The following is a 19,625-nucleotide window of genomic DNA, read 5'->3' on the forward strand; positions in this document are numbered from 1 at the left end:
CCCTCCCTCCTCGCCCCATCCCTCTTCCGTATTCCCATGCATGTATCGTCCCCCGACTGTCTCGCACTCTTCTTTCCTCCCTACCTTCTCGAAAGTAATGTGCTGGCTCGAGGCCAGTTTCGTCGATGCTCTCGATGTTCGACATCCGCTCGTCTCTCGCATCGCGTGTACCGAGGGAAGACGTCGGACGATGACACGTAAGCGCGTACACCGCTGGGTGTCCCAGATAGCAACTTCGTTTCGCGAATCGCAGATGCTAGAAGTGAAATTAGGGAATATGGCAGGGACGAGTCGGTCGAGGTCTTGCGCCATAAGAGACGGAATATTAGCAATTTTTGCCGGGTCAAGCGTCGCGGATGCGAGCAACCAAAAATCGCTTATCCCCTTCCGCGCGAAAAGAAAATTCTCAAAGTGTGCTGTGGAATTAAGAGCAGATAAAAACTCGACGACAAGAAACTAAAAACGATCGCCCTTGTTATCGCGACCGAAAACATTCGTCTGGACTTTGTGGCTGTGTTGAAGCTCGCTCGAGATAACTGAGAACAATTGACTGAACAGAAATCTCCCACAGGAATCGTTCCCACAAGCCAGCTTCCATCTGGTCCCCGGACATCGGAAGAAAATCAGTTACACGAGCCGTGTTCTTCCGCGTGTATTCTCAAAATCCCGTGAACCGTTCCACAGCGAGATTTCGGAGTCGACTCATTCTTCGCGATTACTCCACCCCGTGCGAGGTCACGGAGGAAGGGAGATCACGTGGGGCGCGCGACAAAACCGCAATCCCAATCGGGAGCAATTCATCTCCGCCGAATAACGTGCGGCTGACGGATCGTGGGCCACCTCCCGCCGCACATCCCCGCGTCACTACTCGATGCTCCGCGCGTATTCTCTCACTGGTGTTTCGCTTCCCTTTCTTCGGGTCCGACTACTTTCACGGGCTCTCGAAGGCAGCGGCGCGCATATTGCGCCGGAAACGTACCTGTTGAACCAAGCACCGACTTCGATGAAATAATGACGAGTGGCTTATGCGCCGTCTGCAGCCACTGCCGCCGCCGGCGGCGCGGGGTGGAAGCAGGCGGCAGGATGCAACCGCGTTGCGTTGCGCAATGTACCTTCTCCCCTTTCCCCGCCACCTTTCTGCCCTCGCTGTGGCCAACCAAGTGTTCTCCGTCAGCATTGGAATTACATCGTGCTCTCTCTATCTCTCTTTCTCTCACACACGCACACACATATATTCTCTCTCACCCTCTCTCATTCTTCACTCCCGAGCACATCTTGCGGAATGAGCGCGCGTGGCTACGGTTTCGAGGAGGCGAAGCGCGGGATAAAAGGATTTGTTTTACCGCCACTGTGCGCGACGGCAGAGGAGCGAAGACGGGGGCGAGATTTGAATAGCGTTGTCGCCGCGTTCGTCGTACAACGGCGGAACGTTAAATTGTCGGAATCGCGCGACCGATAATTCGCGCGCCGCCGACACGACCAGAGAGTCACGGTGTTTTACCGTTGGATAGTTCTCCCTCGGCGCCCGAGGATGCCTCCGGCTTTCGTCGGCGAATCCGACGGCCCCGCACTGTTTCGACGCGATATTTTCGCTCGAAGCCGCCGGCGTGCGGGGCGGAACTGCTTCGAGAAAAACGCGCCGACACAGCTCGCGAAACCGAGGAATGTTATCGCGTGTGGAAGCTTATCGTCCGTCGATTTTTTCAAGCGAACATCTCTTATAATTTGAGACTAATTGCAAATCGTATAATTGATATAATGGGGCGTTGGTGTATGCGCTGTAATTGCATACACGCGATATAGTATTGCTGTACTGTTAATTTCTGTAATCCTGATGTTCGATAGTCACGTAAACGGTAAAGAAAAGTAGATGCAAACGCGGCATCACTCCTACGTCGAAGCGCGATTTTTTTCTCTTTTTGCACCGGTACTCCGTTAATTTCGCCGTTTCTGCATTTGCACGTGGCACGTTCCTGCCGGGACAGGCAAGGAAATCGCGAGCGCGCGTTTCAGGAATTGTAAGTCCGTTTCCCTGTCCCGAGAATGAAAATGTCTGCCCCATTTATCCCACGCGACAAGATTTCTAATTACGCGAGTCTAATCCGGTCGCACGACTATTTCTCCACGTAAGAACTGATAACTCCGGAGAAGATGGGTACGCCTTTGCCCCTTCCAATTACCATAATTAACATTCCCCAATGATGGGATTTTGTCCGGAGCGACGGCTGCCGCGACGGTTAGCAAGTTTGTCCCAATTCGTCGAAATAATTTGACGAACTTATTAATTTCCATTCAACATCGAGAGATCAGTAGTTGTGCCGAAGTTCCGACGTGAAAGAAAGTGCAGGTACGCGAAATAAAAGTCCAAGCGGAGCCGTCCAAGTCGTTTTTCAGAGTCTCGTGGGCGGTTAGTAATTAAAATATATTAATATAATTTATTAAGAGCTCCTTTTAAACTGAATTCTACCGAAAGAAGGAGTCCAGATATAAACTGGTGTATTTCAGTCTGACAGCAACTTTACTAGTCGTTTCGTAAAGATTGCGCTCCTTATGAGCGGTTTACATAGCACCCATATTTATCATATAAAATGACGGAATAGAAATGTGAAAAAAATTATTAAAATTTGCTCAAAACAATTTCATGCAAAATTTAACACGAAGATCTGTGTGTATAATTTTTTAATAGCCAAAAATTGTATAGTGTCAATTTAACGATTGACTCACTTATTTGACTCATTAATGTAATTTAAAAAATTATAGTTTCCACCATCGATTGCTGTGAGCTCACGTCGTGGTAATCTTGAAAGTTTATTTGGCCAGAAACTTTTTTTTTAATTTCCGTTAAGATATATAAATTTAACAGCAACTTCATTAGTCGATTTGTAAAAACTGCGTTCTCTATGAGGGGAATTCGTGTAGTACTTGTGTTTACCACGTAAAATAACGAAATAGAAACATAAAAACACTCATCAAAGTTTGAATAATCATATGAAATGTAATATGTAAAGTTCTGGATATAACTTTCAGTAAATTTGTAGCTGCATTATTATAACATCAAATTTACGTTATCGTGTAATGTAAATTTAATAATTAATTCAATGCGCGGCACATTTGGCTCATAAATGTAATTGAATTAATCGTGGCGTTATCGTCGTCGATTGTCTCATGTCAGGATAATTCTGAGAGTCTATCTGGGAAGCGATAAAATTTATCTCAACGTCGCGCGATTCGCCGAAAGCGCACGCGGCTTATACGCCATCTCTCACGCGTCGAATCTTCGGCCATGAAAAGCCCGTCGTTACGAAACGAACGGCCTTCGATATCGCGCGGATGCCTCGCGCATGAGAGAATAAAATTCCTTCCGGATGTTCCGGCTTCTCGTGGTCGCCGGCAATATCTCACGGCTGCCGTCGTGATCTCACGTACGTGTTTCACGGCATCGTTTCGATGCCGTTTCGCGACGATAACGATCGCGAGACGCGGGGCTCGCGCTTCCGCCTTTTGTGACTCACCTCAGTCGATTCGTCATCTCGACCGGCAGATAACGACGACGAAGGAAATCACGCCAAATCAACAACCCATGAGCGTCGACTTCGAATTCAGAAGCTTGAGAATATCCAAAAAGTTTATAGAAAGATTTCTATACTGTAAGGCCCATTTTACAATAGATGGAGTAAGACGAAATGGAAATAATTTATTTCGCTTACACCCTCTTACTCCAGCTCCTTACTCCAGCTCTTACTACTTAATTCAGGCTTACTCCATGTGATGTAGACGGGCAAACTTTTATTGAAGTAAGGGAGTAAGCGAAATAAATTATTTCCATTTCGTCTTATATACATATATATATATATATATATATATATATATACACATACACACACACATACACACACACACATATATATGTATGTGTATATATATATATATATATATATATATATACCATATATATATATATATATATACACACACACACACACACTCCTACTTCTTACTCCATCTATTGTAGGTCGAGCCTAAAAGTTGATGTGTTAAATTTAACACATTTCATGTATCCCAAATCATCCACTCCCATTTATATGTAAATTTAACACAAAACAAATGTGTTAAAAAGTAACACGCATAATATGTAAAAAATTAACACAAGAATTTAATACTTGAATATCGTCAGGAATCACAAGTTATATTAAATTGACATATTTAATATGTCACACATAGATTATGTCAATTTAATATTTTCATTTCATCAAACCATAGGCTGATACTTCTCTTAAATGTTAAAGTAAGGATTTTATTTTATTTTAGTTAATTTTTAACATTATACGTCAATTATAATTATACGGTATACGTTATATGTCAATTTAACACAACCTGTGATTCCTGACGGTATTCAAGTGTTAAATTCTTGTGTTAATTTTTTACATATTATACGTGTCACTTTTTAATACATTTGTGATAAATTGACACATAAGTAAGAATGGATGATTTGGGACACATGAAATGTTAAATTTAACACTTCAGTTTTTACAGTATACACATGCGTGGTTAGGTTTTCCGCTGAATATGGTAAAACAAAGCACATTTACCTAAATTCTGTATGAACAAGAAATACGAAAAGGAAACGTGATTGTGTTAGTGACGATCATTATTCGAATGCGTCGTCGACTTAAATATTCCCTTGAAATAATCACTTGGAAGTCGTTGGACGATTTCAATGAAAATTTCACTTCCTTCGAGGCTAAACGGGCCCTTAAACCGCCAAGAGCTACGGAATTTGCAGACGGCCTGTACGCGATGTTCATGTGGCCGTAACGAGAAGCTTTGTGTGTATTTTCGAGGGACCGGGGATGGAGGACGTTAATATTGAAAAATCCGCGAAATTACCGGGCCACCGGCGGCAAAACATCAGCGGCGTTTTGCATAAATTCAGACCGATCGCGAAAGGGTTAATAATCCGACAGGCCGATCTCATGTTTAGCCGGGGTCGTAACGGCTGGCTGGCCGGTCGGCCGGCCTGCCTGCCGGGGGTAGAGAGGGTGAGGGTGATCATGCCGCGCGTTTCACAGCGCGGTTTGAATTTCGACTTGAATGCGAGCCAATATGGGGTACATAACTCCGCGCCGGCCATTAGTTTCGCCTTTACGAGGCAAATGAACCATGCCACTGCGCGCTCGTAAGATCGTGGAGTTTACATTTTTAACGACGGAACACGTTCGCCCCCGGTGCGCGTTGAGAATTTGTTTCGCGGCTGGCAAACGAGCGAGAGAGCGAGCGAAACCGCAACGACCGATTCTCCTCTTCGCGTGCTCAGAAGAGTAGCGCCACGTTTTGCGAGAGATCGATCTAACCCCCGGCAACGTCGGGCCCTGATTTGTGTAGCACAGTGTGTATACACTGTGCTCGAAAAGGCGAAAAGGATGCGGGCTGACTCGATCGCGCGATCAGAGTGCATTTCTTTAAATATTATATCGGCTCGAGATAGATGGCCCGTTAAAATTCGTTCTCTTTGCGTTCGCGAGATGGTATAAACGGATTTGTAAAAATCGCGGGTGAGAATTATGTCTCTCAAAACAGATACACTGAGATGTACATTGAGAGACACAAATACCTGAGAAATAGGAAATATTTATTCGGTGGATACCGATAATATATTTCATCTAAATGGAATGAACGTTTACTTTTATGAGATGCGACATTTTTGAGAAAAATATGTTTCCATTTGAAAGAAATCTCTTCTCAACGATAAAAATATTGATATCATTGCAAGTGAATATGTTGTCAGTAACCATCGAATGTTTCTTAGTTTTTAGATATTTTTTTCTTTCAGTATATATATTGTTATAAGAAAACAAGATTTCAATAATAGGTGTAAGTTAACAAGATTTTTCTGCTTAACTTTTGAACGGAATCCTAGTGACATAACCGGAATTTTCTGGTTCGTGCATATTTAAAAAATTGGTTAATCAAACCAAACTTCTTCTTCTGTGTACTGCTAAGAACAGCGGTTACTTAGTTTACTTTTCTTCTTTTAAGTAATGGTTATCCTCAACAAAGAACATTTTCTTTGACGAGAGTCTTAAAATATGCTCATCGCAAATTTGAGAAAAACTCATTATCGTGTGTACTCAGAAGAAAAATTTATTTTTCTCGTTAGAGGAATATTATAAAACTTCATTGAAGGAAATATTGGTTCGACTCTGTAGTAAGCAAACGAATTTTTCTTTTAATATCATACTCTTGATTGGAATGTTAAACTCGCTAAAATTCAAAATGTATTTCGAAATGGAGTGTTTGTGACAAATTTACATGATAAATTCGCGGAAACTTATGAAACAAGAAACATTTACTCAGTAAATGCAGTACGCATTTTTACGCATTTTTCTGTGTGTAAAGATTGCAACTATATGCTAATGTTATAAGGTTTCCAATGTCATTATACACAGGATGCGCTCTACGCTTTCACGAGAGATTGTGAAATCGAATTGGAACAATCTGTATATATAATTATTATTAATGCAAGTATAGAATTAAGAAAACCATGATGTTAATTTATCCAGTATCTTTTAAGAGAAAAAGGGAGAGAGAGAAATCCAAATGCAGACGGTGTTGTTGACTGGCGCGACGGTGTTGGTTAATCCGTAATAAAGAGCAACGTCGCGACTGTATCGCATTACAATTGCCCTTACTGTCCCTCTCGCCTTTGTAATATCGACGATATATCGGAATCCCGATGAGACTCCGGCATTGTCGAGTACAACGCGGTTAGAGGTATTTCCTGTAGACGGGGGACGAACTTTAACTAGTTAAAGCCACTTTCAGTAAAGGTCGCATTGCCGTAACCTCCTTACGGGATTACGATCCTTATGGAAAATTCCGAAGGAATTGGCCGGCGACGAACTGAAACTCATTAAATTAATTTGCCGCGGGAACGACGACGACAACGACGACGGTGTCGTTGTCGTCGGCGCAATTATAAAATTATGTGCTCGGCGATGAAAAATCGATTTCTTCGTGCACAACACACACATACATCTTTCGCCATTTGATCGGCGAACGATGTCGCCTCGAATGTCGCCTCACCTGTCGCATCACGATGCACCGACCTCCTTTTCCTCGTACAATATACATTCGTAGAGAGCGTGACAATTTAGTCGTTAATCGTAGCAATTTGATTTCTTTTCAGAGCGATCGACGAAGGAGAAATGGCACTCAAGTGGAAACTCGCGAAGTAAGTTTATGTATATACTTTCTTTAATTTCTATTCTCTCTCTCTCTCTCTCTCTCTCTTTTTCTCACACTTTCTATCCCAGGCAGGGCACTCCCACCCGCTTGTCCGTTACAAAGAGGAGCGATTTTCATTAAAAGTGAAATATTTCTATCGAACCGAAAGTACGGAACAAAGGGGCCAAGCAAATCCGATAGTATCTCTTTTATTCCGTTTGTAAAAGTACAAGTCGAGCGGGACGTTCCGCGGACGCGTCCCGTGCCATTTGCAAAACCAGCGATTCGATAAATTGATGTAACATTGTTTGCCGTTGCTCGGTTGTTGTGTCGCGCATTGTGCGCATACAAGAGTGCATACATACGGCAAACGTCTCGGACGGGGAGACGGTCGCCAAAGTCCAAAGTAATTTCGGGACACGCGACAAAACGTTTAGCACAGATTCCTTAGCGTCCACTGACGATCCCGGAAACACGTCCGCGGCATTGTTTGAGTTTCGATTTGAACGCGGTCCAATATGTACCGCACGGTACATAGTCGTCTATATTAGCTTCTCATTTGCTTGGCGCACGCGATGTTGCCGACGATGCCGTTAGGGAGAACGAGCGACAGAGAAAGAGGAAGAGAGAGGGAGCAGCCAATTAAATTAACTAATAATACGCGCCGTAATCACCTTACATCGCGTGCCGTTCGATCAATTACCAATTATATAACAGAGGAATGTCCCGACAAATTAATGGGGGCTATTAAGTATCGAGAATCGTCGTACAAAAATTTAATTAATTTTAATGGCCGCGCGGGCGGAAAAATCGTTGTAATTAGATTTTTACTTTTAATGAGCGATCTCGTGTGTATAATAACGCGTATGTACGTGTGTAAATGTCACAATGTACAAGTGACATTATGAGATCGCCTAAAATCAACCAGATCACAGTCGCGAGATAAGAACTGAATCATCATTTTCCATTTTATTGTGTAGGGCTCTCAAATAAAGTGAGAATCCAATAGAGCGTGTCAGAGAGTTAACAGCGATTTGATAATACAAAGTCTGCGAAGACGGTCTCTCTCTCTCTCTCTCTCTCTCTCTCTCTCTCTCTCTCTTTGTCTCTCTTTTTCTTTCTAGGTACACATATTTCGCGACATCGTCGTTTGAGTTTCGACTTGAACCGAAGCCAATCCACGAGCCGGTGTTTTGCCCTCCAGAGCGCGGCGAATCGCGTCGTAAGGACGATTGTTACGGCGATTCACGATAAAATCCTTATTCCACGGCTCGCCGCCGCCGCCGGTGTTGCCGTCAAAGGGAGAGAGAGAAGCGAAACCGCTTTCTTAAATATTATTCGCCTTCGAGCGTTCTATTATTCCACGCGAGACAGAAGCGGCCAGGAATTCGATCCCGCCGCACAGAAAATTTTCACGGGATACGACCCGTTCTTCTCTCTTTTCTCTCTCGTTTTTCTACCCTTTCTTGTTCCTCCTCTTCCGCGCTTTCTCTTTCTCTCCTTCCTCTCTTTTTCTCTTTTTTCCTATCTTCTTTTTTTCACCAGAGGACGAATTCGTCCCTATCGACGCGGATCGAATCGGCAAAATTATGTTGTTGCGCTGGCGAAACGAGGTATTTCGTTTCTCGCCTTCGACGCGCGCTCTAGTGTTTTATGTAAAGACCGAACAATTTTATTCCACGTCCTCGAATACACTCTTCTCTTCCCTCGTCCTTTTTTCCTCACACACACTTTCTCTCTCTCTCTCTCTGTCTCCCCTTCTCTTTCTCTCACTGTGCCTCTCTGTCCCTCTTCTTTGGGGACCTCCTTCCGTCGGTGCCATAAATTTCACCCGCGCTACCCCCTCGTGCTTTTGCACTGTTACTCGCCCATATATTCCGATATCCTAGAACTCAACCTTGTTCCCGCAACCCATTTCGAAGCACTCCCGCGGTTACTTTGGCTCGCCCACCTTATACGTATATCGCGAATTCCGATATCGCGACCGCAGTGCTCTACGGATACATTCAGCAACTATATCTTCGTGCTTCACGTAGAACGGATGAGGCTTTCAGTTTCATCGTCATTTCGGGCACCCACGAGAGCGCGCGCTCGAATTTATTTTATTCGCCTAGCCGTGGCGAAGGACCAAGGCTGTGACGTACTGCAAAAAGCACGATTATTTTACTTATATTTCGTGCAAGTAATATATCTCAGTTTAATTCGCACTACACGCGTGTTAAGTAAACGCGTAAGTAAACACATAAAGATTACGTTGAGAACATTTAACAAATTTTGACAGCTCGAAACAATCAGTGGTTTCGAAAAAGTCGAAATGTTTGTTTTACGTTAATCTTGCAAATTCCGTCAAACTTGAAGGACCAGCGAAAAATCTTGAGATATAATACTGTATAGACCACTATTTTATTGCTGCAAATGGTTATTAACCATTGTTTCATTGCGGACTTAAAAAAGGGACTTACTGAAGAATTATTTCATATCTGTGATTGTCCCGATATCCGCACTTAATTTTTCATAATTCCCAGAAACGATGTAGTTTATTCAACTGCAGATAGAGTATATCGCGACGAATAAATATAAAGTAATCTAGTGAATATTAGAATGAATAGATGAAGTGTTGACAGTTGTATATTTTAGTATTCATCATAATTTAACACAAAGATATTAGCGCGTTTTTAAATACGCGAACATTGGTGGGTTTCGCTTGTCGTATTTATTCTCTGGAAGATGATTCCGCGCGAGTCGGCCGGAAGAGTCGTGCTTCATAAGAAATTTTGCCATGTGTGTATATGTATATATGTGTGTGTATATTTTATCGCGACGCAGAGAGCGCACGCGAGCTATTTTCACGCTATTTTCTGCCGGGGACTAAAGAAACGGCATGATGTATGAAATAGACGTCACGCGCTAACGACGATCCATTATAAAACGCCAGGAGAGTCCGAACAAAACCCATCCACCGATCGGACTTTTTAATACGTCTTTTTTCTGAAAGTCCTCGTCCGCTGTTTCCTCTGTTTCGTTTTTGCGTGCACCCCGCGAAACGTCAACAACGACGTGTCGTCCTCCGCTTTTAATTTGCCGGCCGAAGAGCCGATTCCCTCGTGCGTCCGCCCACGTCGAAGCGATTTTCACTCTATTTGCTTAGCCGGCGTTTAACGGCCGGCCGTGCGCTGCTAAACCCACCGCAATACGGGAGAGGGATGCGCCAAGGAACCGTATTTTTCTCGTCCTTGATTTTGCCGGGGAACTCGCTTGTATTTGTACAGTTACCGTACGTATTCCGTACGAGAATCCCTTTTCCACCTCACTGGACATTCCGATATCCCAGTACTTAACCTTGTTCCCTGAATCCGTTTCGTGGCATTCTCTCCCATTGTTTTCCCACTCTTCTCCCGGTCTCTCTCCTCTCCTTTCTTTTTTTTATCTGCAAAATACCCACGGTCGAGAATCGTCAGCCGAGTGGATTTTCAACTTGTAAATCGGGAACTGTATTTCTCGCCACCTATGTGTGTCGGAACAATCACAGCTTGTAGTATAACGTCGGCATACCTTCATTTCTTCCATTTTATCATGTTTTGTTTTTCTTTTTAATAACATTCACTGAGAGAAAGACTATTTAAAGAAATAAAAAATATTTATTTTCGGTGTATACTAATATAAATTATTTTTCCAATAAGGGGATGTACATTTTCTCTTGAAATGTTTTTCGTAAAAGTAATTTGAATAAAAGAATTTAAATTTAAGTAAATATATTACATTAGTATCTACCGAATAAATATTTTTTTATTTTTATAATATTTTATCTTACAGTATTATTTTTTCTTCTCTTATAGGGTCTTTTGATCCAAATTTGATTTATTGCTTCATCAAGCGCGTGACCTTTCCACCGATTCGCTCACTCATCTCTTCACATCGCGCGGGGTTTTCTTGCCACGTAAATTTACTGCTTACCTCTCGATAGAGATTACTTTTTAGGTAGAATAGAAGCCCTCTTTCTCGCCTTATTTCGCTACGGTGCTCGATATGGCGACTCTTAACTTCCCCACTAACGCGTATCCGCCTTTTCAACGGGCGAAAATCCACTCCACCCAGCGATTTCCGTAATCCGCAATCCACTCGATTCTCGCTCGTCGGCGTGAAATTTTAATACCAAATCGATCCTGCCGTCGCGGCTTCGTTCGCCAGCGTTACGCGAACGGTATCGATTTCGACCGCCGCGACAATTACGATTGACGTTTCGATACGCGATCGAGGAAGCAGCCTGATCGGATTCCTCGACCCGATGTCGTTGTTGCTTTCGACAACAACGAGGCTGCAGCCGGCGCAACCCGCTCTCGCGAGCTGCCGTTCAACTTCGAGTTCCATCATAGTAACGGCGGGATACACTTTCTCGCCAGTAACGTAACCAACGACCCCGCAAATCCCAAGAGGGTCCTGGTGCCGAAAGAAGAAAAAGGAAAAGTCAGAGAGAGAAAGGAGAAAGACAAAAAAAGCAGTGATAGGAAAAGAAATAAATCCGTTTATTATTTCGGAACGAACGTTATCGCGCGAAACAAGAGAATAATACGAAAACGAAGAACACACGAGTGACATATGAAACACCGACGCGCGCGCATCGAAATTGACAAGAAATGGAAAAAAGAGACAAGGAGGAAAAATAAATATAAAAGCCGATATGTGTCTCTCCTACGCGGGCACTATTCTTGTACTTGCAACGTGAGTTGCGCGACGTTGAGAATATCAACCTAGCGAGTCAAGTATTCAGTTGGTTAAAATAACGTATTTACTTGTCTACTTATTTATTTATTCGGCGCACGGGGACAATATTAAAACAACGTCACGTGTGTGTATGCGCGCGCACGCACGCACACGGGACCGCTTGTTGGAAGTATACAAGTTAAATAATTGATCGTTGTGAGAGAACTCGACGGCGCGGGGAGCGGGAGAAACGGATCGAAATGGAACGAGGTCAGAGGAGAGGTGGGAGAAGAAGGCGAAGGAAAGCGCTATCGAAATCGTAGTTGTCTGAGGCAACGGATGAAGGGCTCTTCGGTTTCTTCTGCGGCGGAAGGTGCGCTCCAAACGTGAGTTACGTCACTGTCTCTTGCATTCGCGCGCGCACACACTCGAATACTCGAGCGTGTCATAAATTTCGTTCCGCCACCGCCGCCGCCGCCGCCGCCGCCGCCGCTGTGTTGTGCCTTGTGTGCCGCGCGTTTGCTATTTTGCCATGAATTCCGATATCCTAGAACTTAACCTTGTTCCCGCAACCCATTTCACAACTCTCCCACGTTTATTCCGGTCCGGTTTTCCCGATACTGGGACTTCCTCTCTCTTTCCGCGCGCGCGCGGCCGCACGTTGCACTTCTACGGGAGAAATATATCCATCCTGACACCCGGTCGACACTCTTCCTCTCTTTCTCCGTTTCCCCTCCCCACTACTTCATCACCCTTTCTGTCGTAATCCGGTAACACACGTCTGTTCGGAAGAATTCTGTGCGAAAATCCGGGAATCCCGACGACAGTCCGCGGGGAGACGTCAGAACTGACGGAATCTGCAAGCCTTAATTGGGCAGCTCGAATTTTAACGATGGGACACTTTAGATATCGATCTTACAGAATCAAATGCGCGACAAGAGTCGAGTCGCGGACACGAATTCGAGAGAGTCTCGAGGGGTGATATTTTCTAACGCGCATGAAAGGGAGAGAGGAGGAAAGCTATAGGCGAACGCCACGTGGTTCGAGGACGGAGGGTAAAGATCGTATCTCTTATGAGTGGTTCATATGGCAATCACATTTATCACATAAAATATATGGAGAAAGTATTGTAGTATTTTTTTCACATGAATTCTTTTTAATTTCACTATGTTGCTAATAAGGTAAATGTTTCAGTGACTAACCTAATAAGAAAGCAGTTATAAATTTTTATTAGCGAACAATTAATGAAATTATTAATGAAACTGTTTATATACATTTATATACATTTATATACATTTATATACATTTAATATACATTTAATATACGTTTCTATACGTTTATATTTTAGCTTGCCAAAGATCGAAAAATAATGGGAAATAAAATTATCAGTAAATATCAATTATAACTTTAATGAGATATATTAGATAATTCCGGTTTTATTAATAACAAAACTGTAAAATGAATCATGTCCTAATTACCGAATAATACAGAGATTCAATATTTGAATGCTCATTAAATATTATTACAAATTGGTATAAAGAAATATACTTTAACAAAGTTTCAAGAGCTTCTTTCCGCAAAATATCAAATATATTATTAGCGTTTTAATCATTAGGACACTTTCTAAAATTACTAGAACTTTCATCTTGGTGCAAGAATAGATTATAGTAGACATATAGTAAGATCTATCTTGCCAAGGAACATAGTAAATTTTTCAGTGGTACACATTTCAGTTTCTGAAATATAAATAACACATATGAAATGTGAAAGTATGATGAATTACTGCAGAATGTCGACTCATTTCTAGTTTGGAAAACACAATAGTAATTTTTGTCTAAAATTCTCTCCTTGCATAGAAATACATAAAACAATGCGTCATGTAAAACGCAATATGACCATCCGAGTGTAATTTTTGGGTAAATCTGTGACTACATAGATAGAAGCAAAAGTTTACATTTATTTCATATAATGTAAATTTAATAATTAAAATTCAATGCAATGCATTTGCTTCATAAATGCAATTAAAAACAGTTGCGCATTTTCCGTCGCCGATTGTCTCACGTTGTGATGATCATGAAAATTTCCATCTGGGTTGGAATATGATTACAGACCCCTCTCTCCTCTCTCCCAGTCTCCTCATTGCTTTCCCCGCACGAAAGTTTCGAAATGCGCTGCGAAAATCGAATTGGATCGATTATTTCTTTATTTATCGCGTCGCGCTCTCTGTCACACCGTTATATTAAAATCATCACTCTCCCCCTCCCCTTATCTATTATGAGAGAGCGCGTCGAGCAAACTCTAGGAAACTGGAAAATCCAAATCGATCACCCGGCAGCCGGTTATTGGCAATCCTGCCAATAACGGCACCTGCACAGTCGTAAGTAATATTAACACTTGACAGTGAACAAAATAGCTATCGAAGATTTGTGCCGCCGCGTTCGTCCGCAAATAATTAATGAACTGCGCCGGGGCGGGAGGAGATACAAAAGGGGCAAGGGGAGGAAAGGGCAAGGGCGATGGTCGATGGCATTCGCGCTGACGACGGGTCGCACGGTCGATGGAAAATCGAATGCCGTTCCTCCCCACCGTCGAGATGCATCGCCCCGTTCGTACGCCATCGAGTCAGCGCTCACTCCAATCGAATCTCCGTCAAAGCTCGACGAACTAAAGCTAAATTCTTGACAGCACGGATGAGCGAAACTTCGCTCTTTCGGAAAAGTCGAGACACGGAATGCGCCGCGGATAGTCTCGCCGTGCACCGGGGCAATTTTTCCCTCCTTGTACATTCCGCGTCCCTCTTCGTTCTTCGCCCCTCTTCCTCTCCGCCCTCCTCTATCCGTTCTTGTGAGAAGCGGGATCTTGTGCGGTTTGCCCCCATAAATCCCATCTGCTTGCGAACGCGTCTCGTTGCTTCTTCATGAGATAGCGGAAACCGGGGCTAGATGTCTCATATTTCAGAATTTTGAAGTTACTACTTCTCAGACAACTAATTGTTGTGACTGACTGCACGAACATGATAGAAGCGGTCTTCTTCTGTGTGTTAAAGCCCGTCGCGATCCTACTAATCGTATATTTTGTTTTGTAATAATCAAAATACGTATGCAACAATGTGGCCATCTTGCTCTGATATCGGGTTCAGTTGCGCAATAACTCAGAGTAAGAAAGCAACACATATAATATATGTATTCCCTAATTAGTAATTCTGGGATTTCCGCAAGAAATCTTCACAGCTCTCCTACCAGCCTCTAATTATAGACCGATTTCACCTCGTCCGTCCATACGTACTATTTCAATCATTTTATGAATGAAAATTATTTTTATTATCCGAAATAGTATATCATGATCATAAATTTGCAAGAAACTTTAGCTAGTACAAATATGTTGTTTAATTTTATTCACTCGCGATGGAGAAAATTAATAGAAAATTTTGAGAGACTCGAAAATTTTCTATTTTTTAACTAATTAAAATTAACATTATATCCCGATTTTAATGAGAAGCTCAGAGAAGGTATTTATATTGTAAAAGAGCCATTTCGCTATTTTATATATCCACTGTTTCTCTGTTAAGATAAATACTAGAAAAAAGTACATGAGCAACGTATCCCTGAGGCCATCTAAACCAGGTCTCCCCTATCCGCCATGAACGTCCCGATATACGTCCCGGTCCTCGAACTTAACCTTATTTCTCCGTCTGTCTCTCGTTTATTTTGCTTTGACTTTCCGGACACACCGAATCCCATGACGTTCCCGGCTTCCCCGGAGAGCGTAACCTGTTTGTAGGTCTCTGGTAGCCGGGCGCGTTCGCATACGGGTCATCCGGTGACTCTCTCCCGATCGTTTTACGGCTGGCAGAAATTATTGAGGAACGATCTGGTTCCTTCGCCCACCGTCGCGCCGCGTCGCTTTTCCTCTCTACGCTCGGTGAATAATCTAAGCGACGAATTCCCCTCGTCGGCGGCCGAGCAAATTCCGCGACGGTAAATCCTTGAGAGACAAAAAGAGACAAAGAGAGAGAGAGAGAGAGACAGACAGACAGAGAGCATAGCGCGACGCGACATTGGAAAGAAATCTGTTTGGCCTATGAAAAATCGTCGTAACATGAAAGAATAAATTTTCGAGTGAGATTAATTAACACGGCGAACAATTACGATTACGATCGGTTAATCCGCTCTGGATTCTTGTGCGAAGGACGTCGTCTGCGAACGAAGGGAGCGAATCTAATTAGCTGCTTAAAAGCGTCAATTAACTCGGGTAAGACTGTGCTCGTGGAAGTAGCCTGGGAAGTCGATGGGAAGATAGATCGATGCACAAAGAAAAAAGGACATTCTTGTTGGGAAAGTCCCTTTATGTTTGATACGTAGTCTTTAAATAAAATTACGTAACGTTAAACAAAAATAAGTTTTACCTGTATCGATACACTTTATATTCAATTTAATAAATAATTGTTTAAGTTCAAAACGAATTCTTTCAGCAGAATTATACATCGTTGCTTATACATGAAAAAAATTATTGTTAATTTGAGTATATTAGTTTTAAGGGTGGATAAGGAAATCCTGGGATATAAAGCACATTTAAAAACATCATATTTTCAATCTAATGTCTTGTGCCTTCTATTAACGAAAATTATTTTATTATTATATTTTGTACAATAAGAACGCAGTTTATTCTTCGTTGAGAGAGTCTTATAAAATGTATTCTTGCAAGTAACTTGTCTTCGTTTAACGCTATATCCCACGCTATATCCCACGTTACATCCCATTCTGTGGGACATAAAGTACATTTCTTTGAAATATACTTGTACCCTGCGAATAGTATTTTTGTGTAAAAACAGACAAATAGATATTGTAGAAAAATCTTTCGGGCACAAAGCAGTTAAACGTAATAAGTGACGGTTTACGAATAAAGCGGCATTATGAGAGATAAAACAAGCTAAACTAAAATTCAGATAAAGACATCCACTTTATATCGACATATAAGTCATACATTTAACAATAGTAACACGTTAAGTATAATCTAAGAGAGAGGAAGGGGGGAGGGAAGACAGAGAGGGGGGGGGGGAAACAGAACGCGCGTTTCGATACGCCTTGCTTCGACCAATTGGAGCGCTATTCCGAGCGAGAATTGATGAAATAACGACGCCGTCCGTTCGCGGCGAGGGAACAACGGGAATAATCCGAGATCCGAGCGGTCTCTCGGACTTTGGCCGGTCGCGCGCGGATATGCCTCCGTAAACCGCATTCCCTGTCGTACCACGGAGTTCACCGGCGTGCACCGGTACGTCACTGCGGATACAAACTATTGGATTACAACGGGCGACGTCCCCGCACGGACGTCAGCCCAGATATATTCTGCCCCGCCGAAAAGGGCGCGCTAAGGAAGTTATAGTGTTGCGTAAGCCGCCTGCAATTCCGTGTCTCTCGTACACGTCTCGGCGTTCCGGAACACAGCCTGCCAGCCGGTGTTCCTGTAATCAACGGCGATGCTTCCTCGCTTATCTCCGTGCGAGCCGCCGTCAGGACGTTGCGACGACTTTGCGTGATCTCGGATAAAGGGTCGCGCGAGAGGGTAGGACGGAGGGAACTAGTAAGAGAGAGAGAGAGAGAGAGAGAGAGAGAGAGAGAGAGAGAAAGGCAGACAGACAGAAAGAGAAAGAACGACAATCCCTCCGACTGACTTCGCAAGAAGTGATTATTACGGTATTAGCAGCTAAGTGTTCCGTTAAAGAGAGGGATAAGTTCAAGTTTTGCTCGGTGTGTCGAAGTGGGTGGAATTATTCACGGTTCTGCGGCCGATGTGACACGGCGATTTAACCCTTCAGCAAACGCGATCGTTCCTCACCTAACTTTAGGTGCCTGGTACACCGTTGTTTATATATATTTTGTCAAGATGTATGTTTCCTTTTTTCGGAAATACTTAGATAAACAGGTATACGAAAGAATAATCCCAAAAACACAAGTTTTTTCACCCATTATGTAGTCCTTGAAATTCGAGTCAAATTGTATGTCAAATAGTGCTAGATGATAAGATATTAATCTTACAAAAAGAGCATAACTTTTTAGTTAAGCATAGGAGTAGTTTTGAAAATATGGGGAGTCAAAATAGGCAAATTTCCAATACTCCAATATATTATAATCCAAACACAATAATAGACACAAAAAGAAAATTTAAACCTCTTTGATAATAATAGAATTTTGACTAAAAGACGGAATGATATTCTGACCATCGTACTAAAAATCTCTTCACCTCTATTGATTAATTTTGTTAAAAGAGTAAAAACTACTTCCAAAAAAGTTTTTGTTGAATTTTTTGAAAACGGATATAGATACGAAAAAATGTTTAGGATAAATGTTGTTTGCTTTGAAATTCTATACAAAAAAGTCTGTGTAATTTTTTCTGTAGGACTAATCTTTTGGCCGAAAATCATGCCACTAGCACTGGTAGTGCTGGGAATTTCCTGCACTGCTAGATATACAATAAAATTGGAAAAATTTTATGTGAGAGAAACCGATAATATTCTCTCCGTGTCACTTTCGAATTATATCTGTAGATATATATCTGATAGAATTATATCTAACGAAGGCTTGGAATACTTCGCAGCACCGTGTTTCGAATCCCAAGATCTATATTATTCGTATGTCACATTTAGCTCCGGTGCACGGCTGCGTATATCATTCTCGGCTCGTGTACAGTATTAAATGAAAGTCCGATAGCCGCGGAGTACATTTCACCCCGATACGCGGAAAGAAATACGGGGCTCTGGCTCTCGATTTCAATCGGTCGAAGACTCTCGAATCGCACATCGACTCGCGGAGAACAGAAAATGCCAAAAAATCGAGCGGAAATGCCAAAATTCGAGAGAATGTTGTCGATATTCTTAGAAAAAAGTAAAAACAGCGAAAAGAAGGGAAAAGATCCCTCCGCGAGCGAGAGTGGCGTTCTATAAATGAAATTCCCCCCTCCCGTCGCGCAGGAGCTCACCTTGTTACAGTTTATCGGTACTTTCGGCGACGCATACCGGAGACTTGGGGAGAGAGTTTTATCTTAATAGAAAACTCCAATACCCACAACTATCTTAATAAGCCAGCTCGCGTCAACAGGAGTCATCGACTGCGCGCACCGCTTCGCGACGTACATCCGACCTAGAAATTGCGTAACCTCGTTTCCTCACAGAAAGGCGGGCAGGTAGGCAGGCAGACTCGAAACTTTCCTGTTTATCCCGCGCGTCGGCGAGAACTCCTTTCCCGCGGGATCGTCGCGGCGCACCTCGGCGCCGGTACCGCCGCGCGAGCTCAACCGGCGGAAAAGCCGCGTTCGTCCGCGGTAATCCAATCTGACGCTACTCGAAAGGTCCGCGTTTTTTGCCGCGTTCGCGATCATAATCTCCAATTTCCTCGCTTCGATTCGGCGCGGTTTTTCCGGAGAGTTCCCCGACAGGGGGTGGCGAGTGGCAAGGGGAGAAGGGTGAAACCGTGCGCGCTGGTAATGTAACAATGTAATAACGGAGGTCACCGGGCGTGCAGTCTCGAGGACCGAATCGCACCCGACGACGAGTGCGAGCGAGCGAGCGAATAAGCGAGCGAACAAGCGAGCTTGCGAGCTTGCACCACACCGGTCCCGTGTATTCTGCGAGCCGGAGTCGCGACGAGAGAGCTCGTTTCCCGTAACCCGCGTCGAAATCCCGCTCGTTTATTCCGGTTCG

At 43.2% G+C, this 19,625-nt stretch overlaps 1 protein-coding gene across 1 annotated transcript in view; it reads left to right on the forward strand.

Annotated features, from left to right (window-relative positions):
• LOC116843475 overlaps window positions 1-19,625 on the forward strand; it is a 354,588-nt gene that overhangs the window by 228,139 nt on the left and 106,824 nt on the right. Inside the window, exon 4 of the mRNA XM_032813922.1 lies at window positions 7,187-7,231. Coding sequence (XP_032669813.1) covers window positions 7,187-7,231 — 45 coding nt within the window. The remainder of the gene's footprint in view (window positions 1-7,186; window positions 7,232-19,625) is intronic.

The sequence above is a fragment of the Odontomachus brunneus genome, unplaced genomic scaffold, assembly GCF_010583005.1.
Source record: "Odontomachus brunneus isolate Ranch 3 - 2012 unplaced genomic scaffold, Obru_v1 Obru_scaffold_033, whole genome shotgun sequence".
Classification (NCBI taxonomy): domain Eukaryota; kingdom Metazoa; phylum Arthropoda; class Insecta; order Hymenoptera; family Formicidae; genus Odontomachus; species Odontomachus brunneus.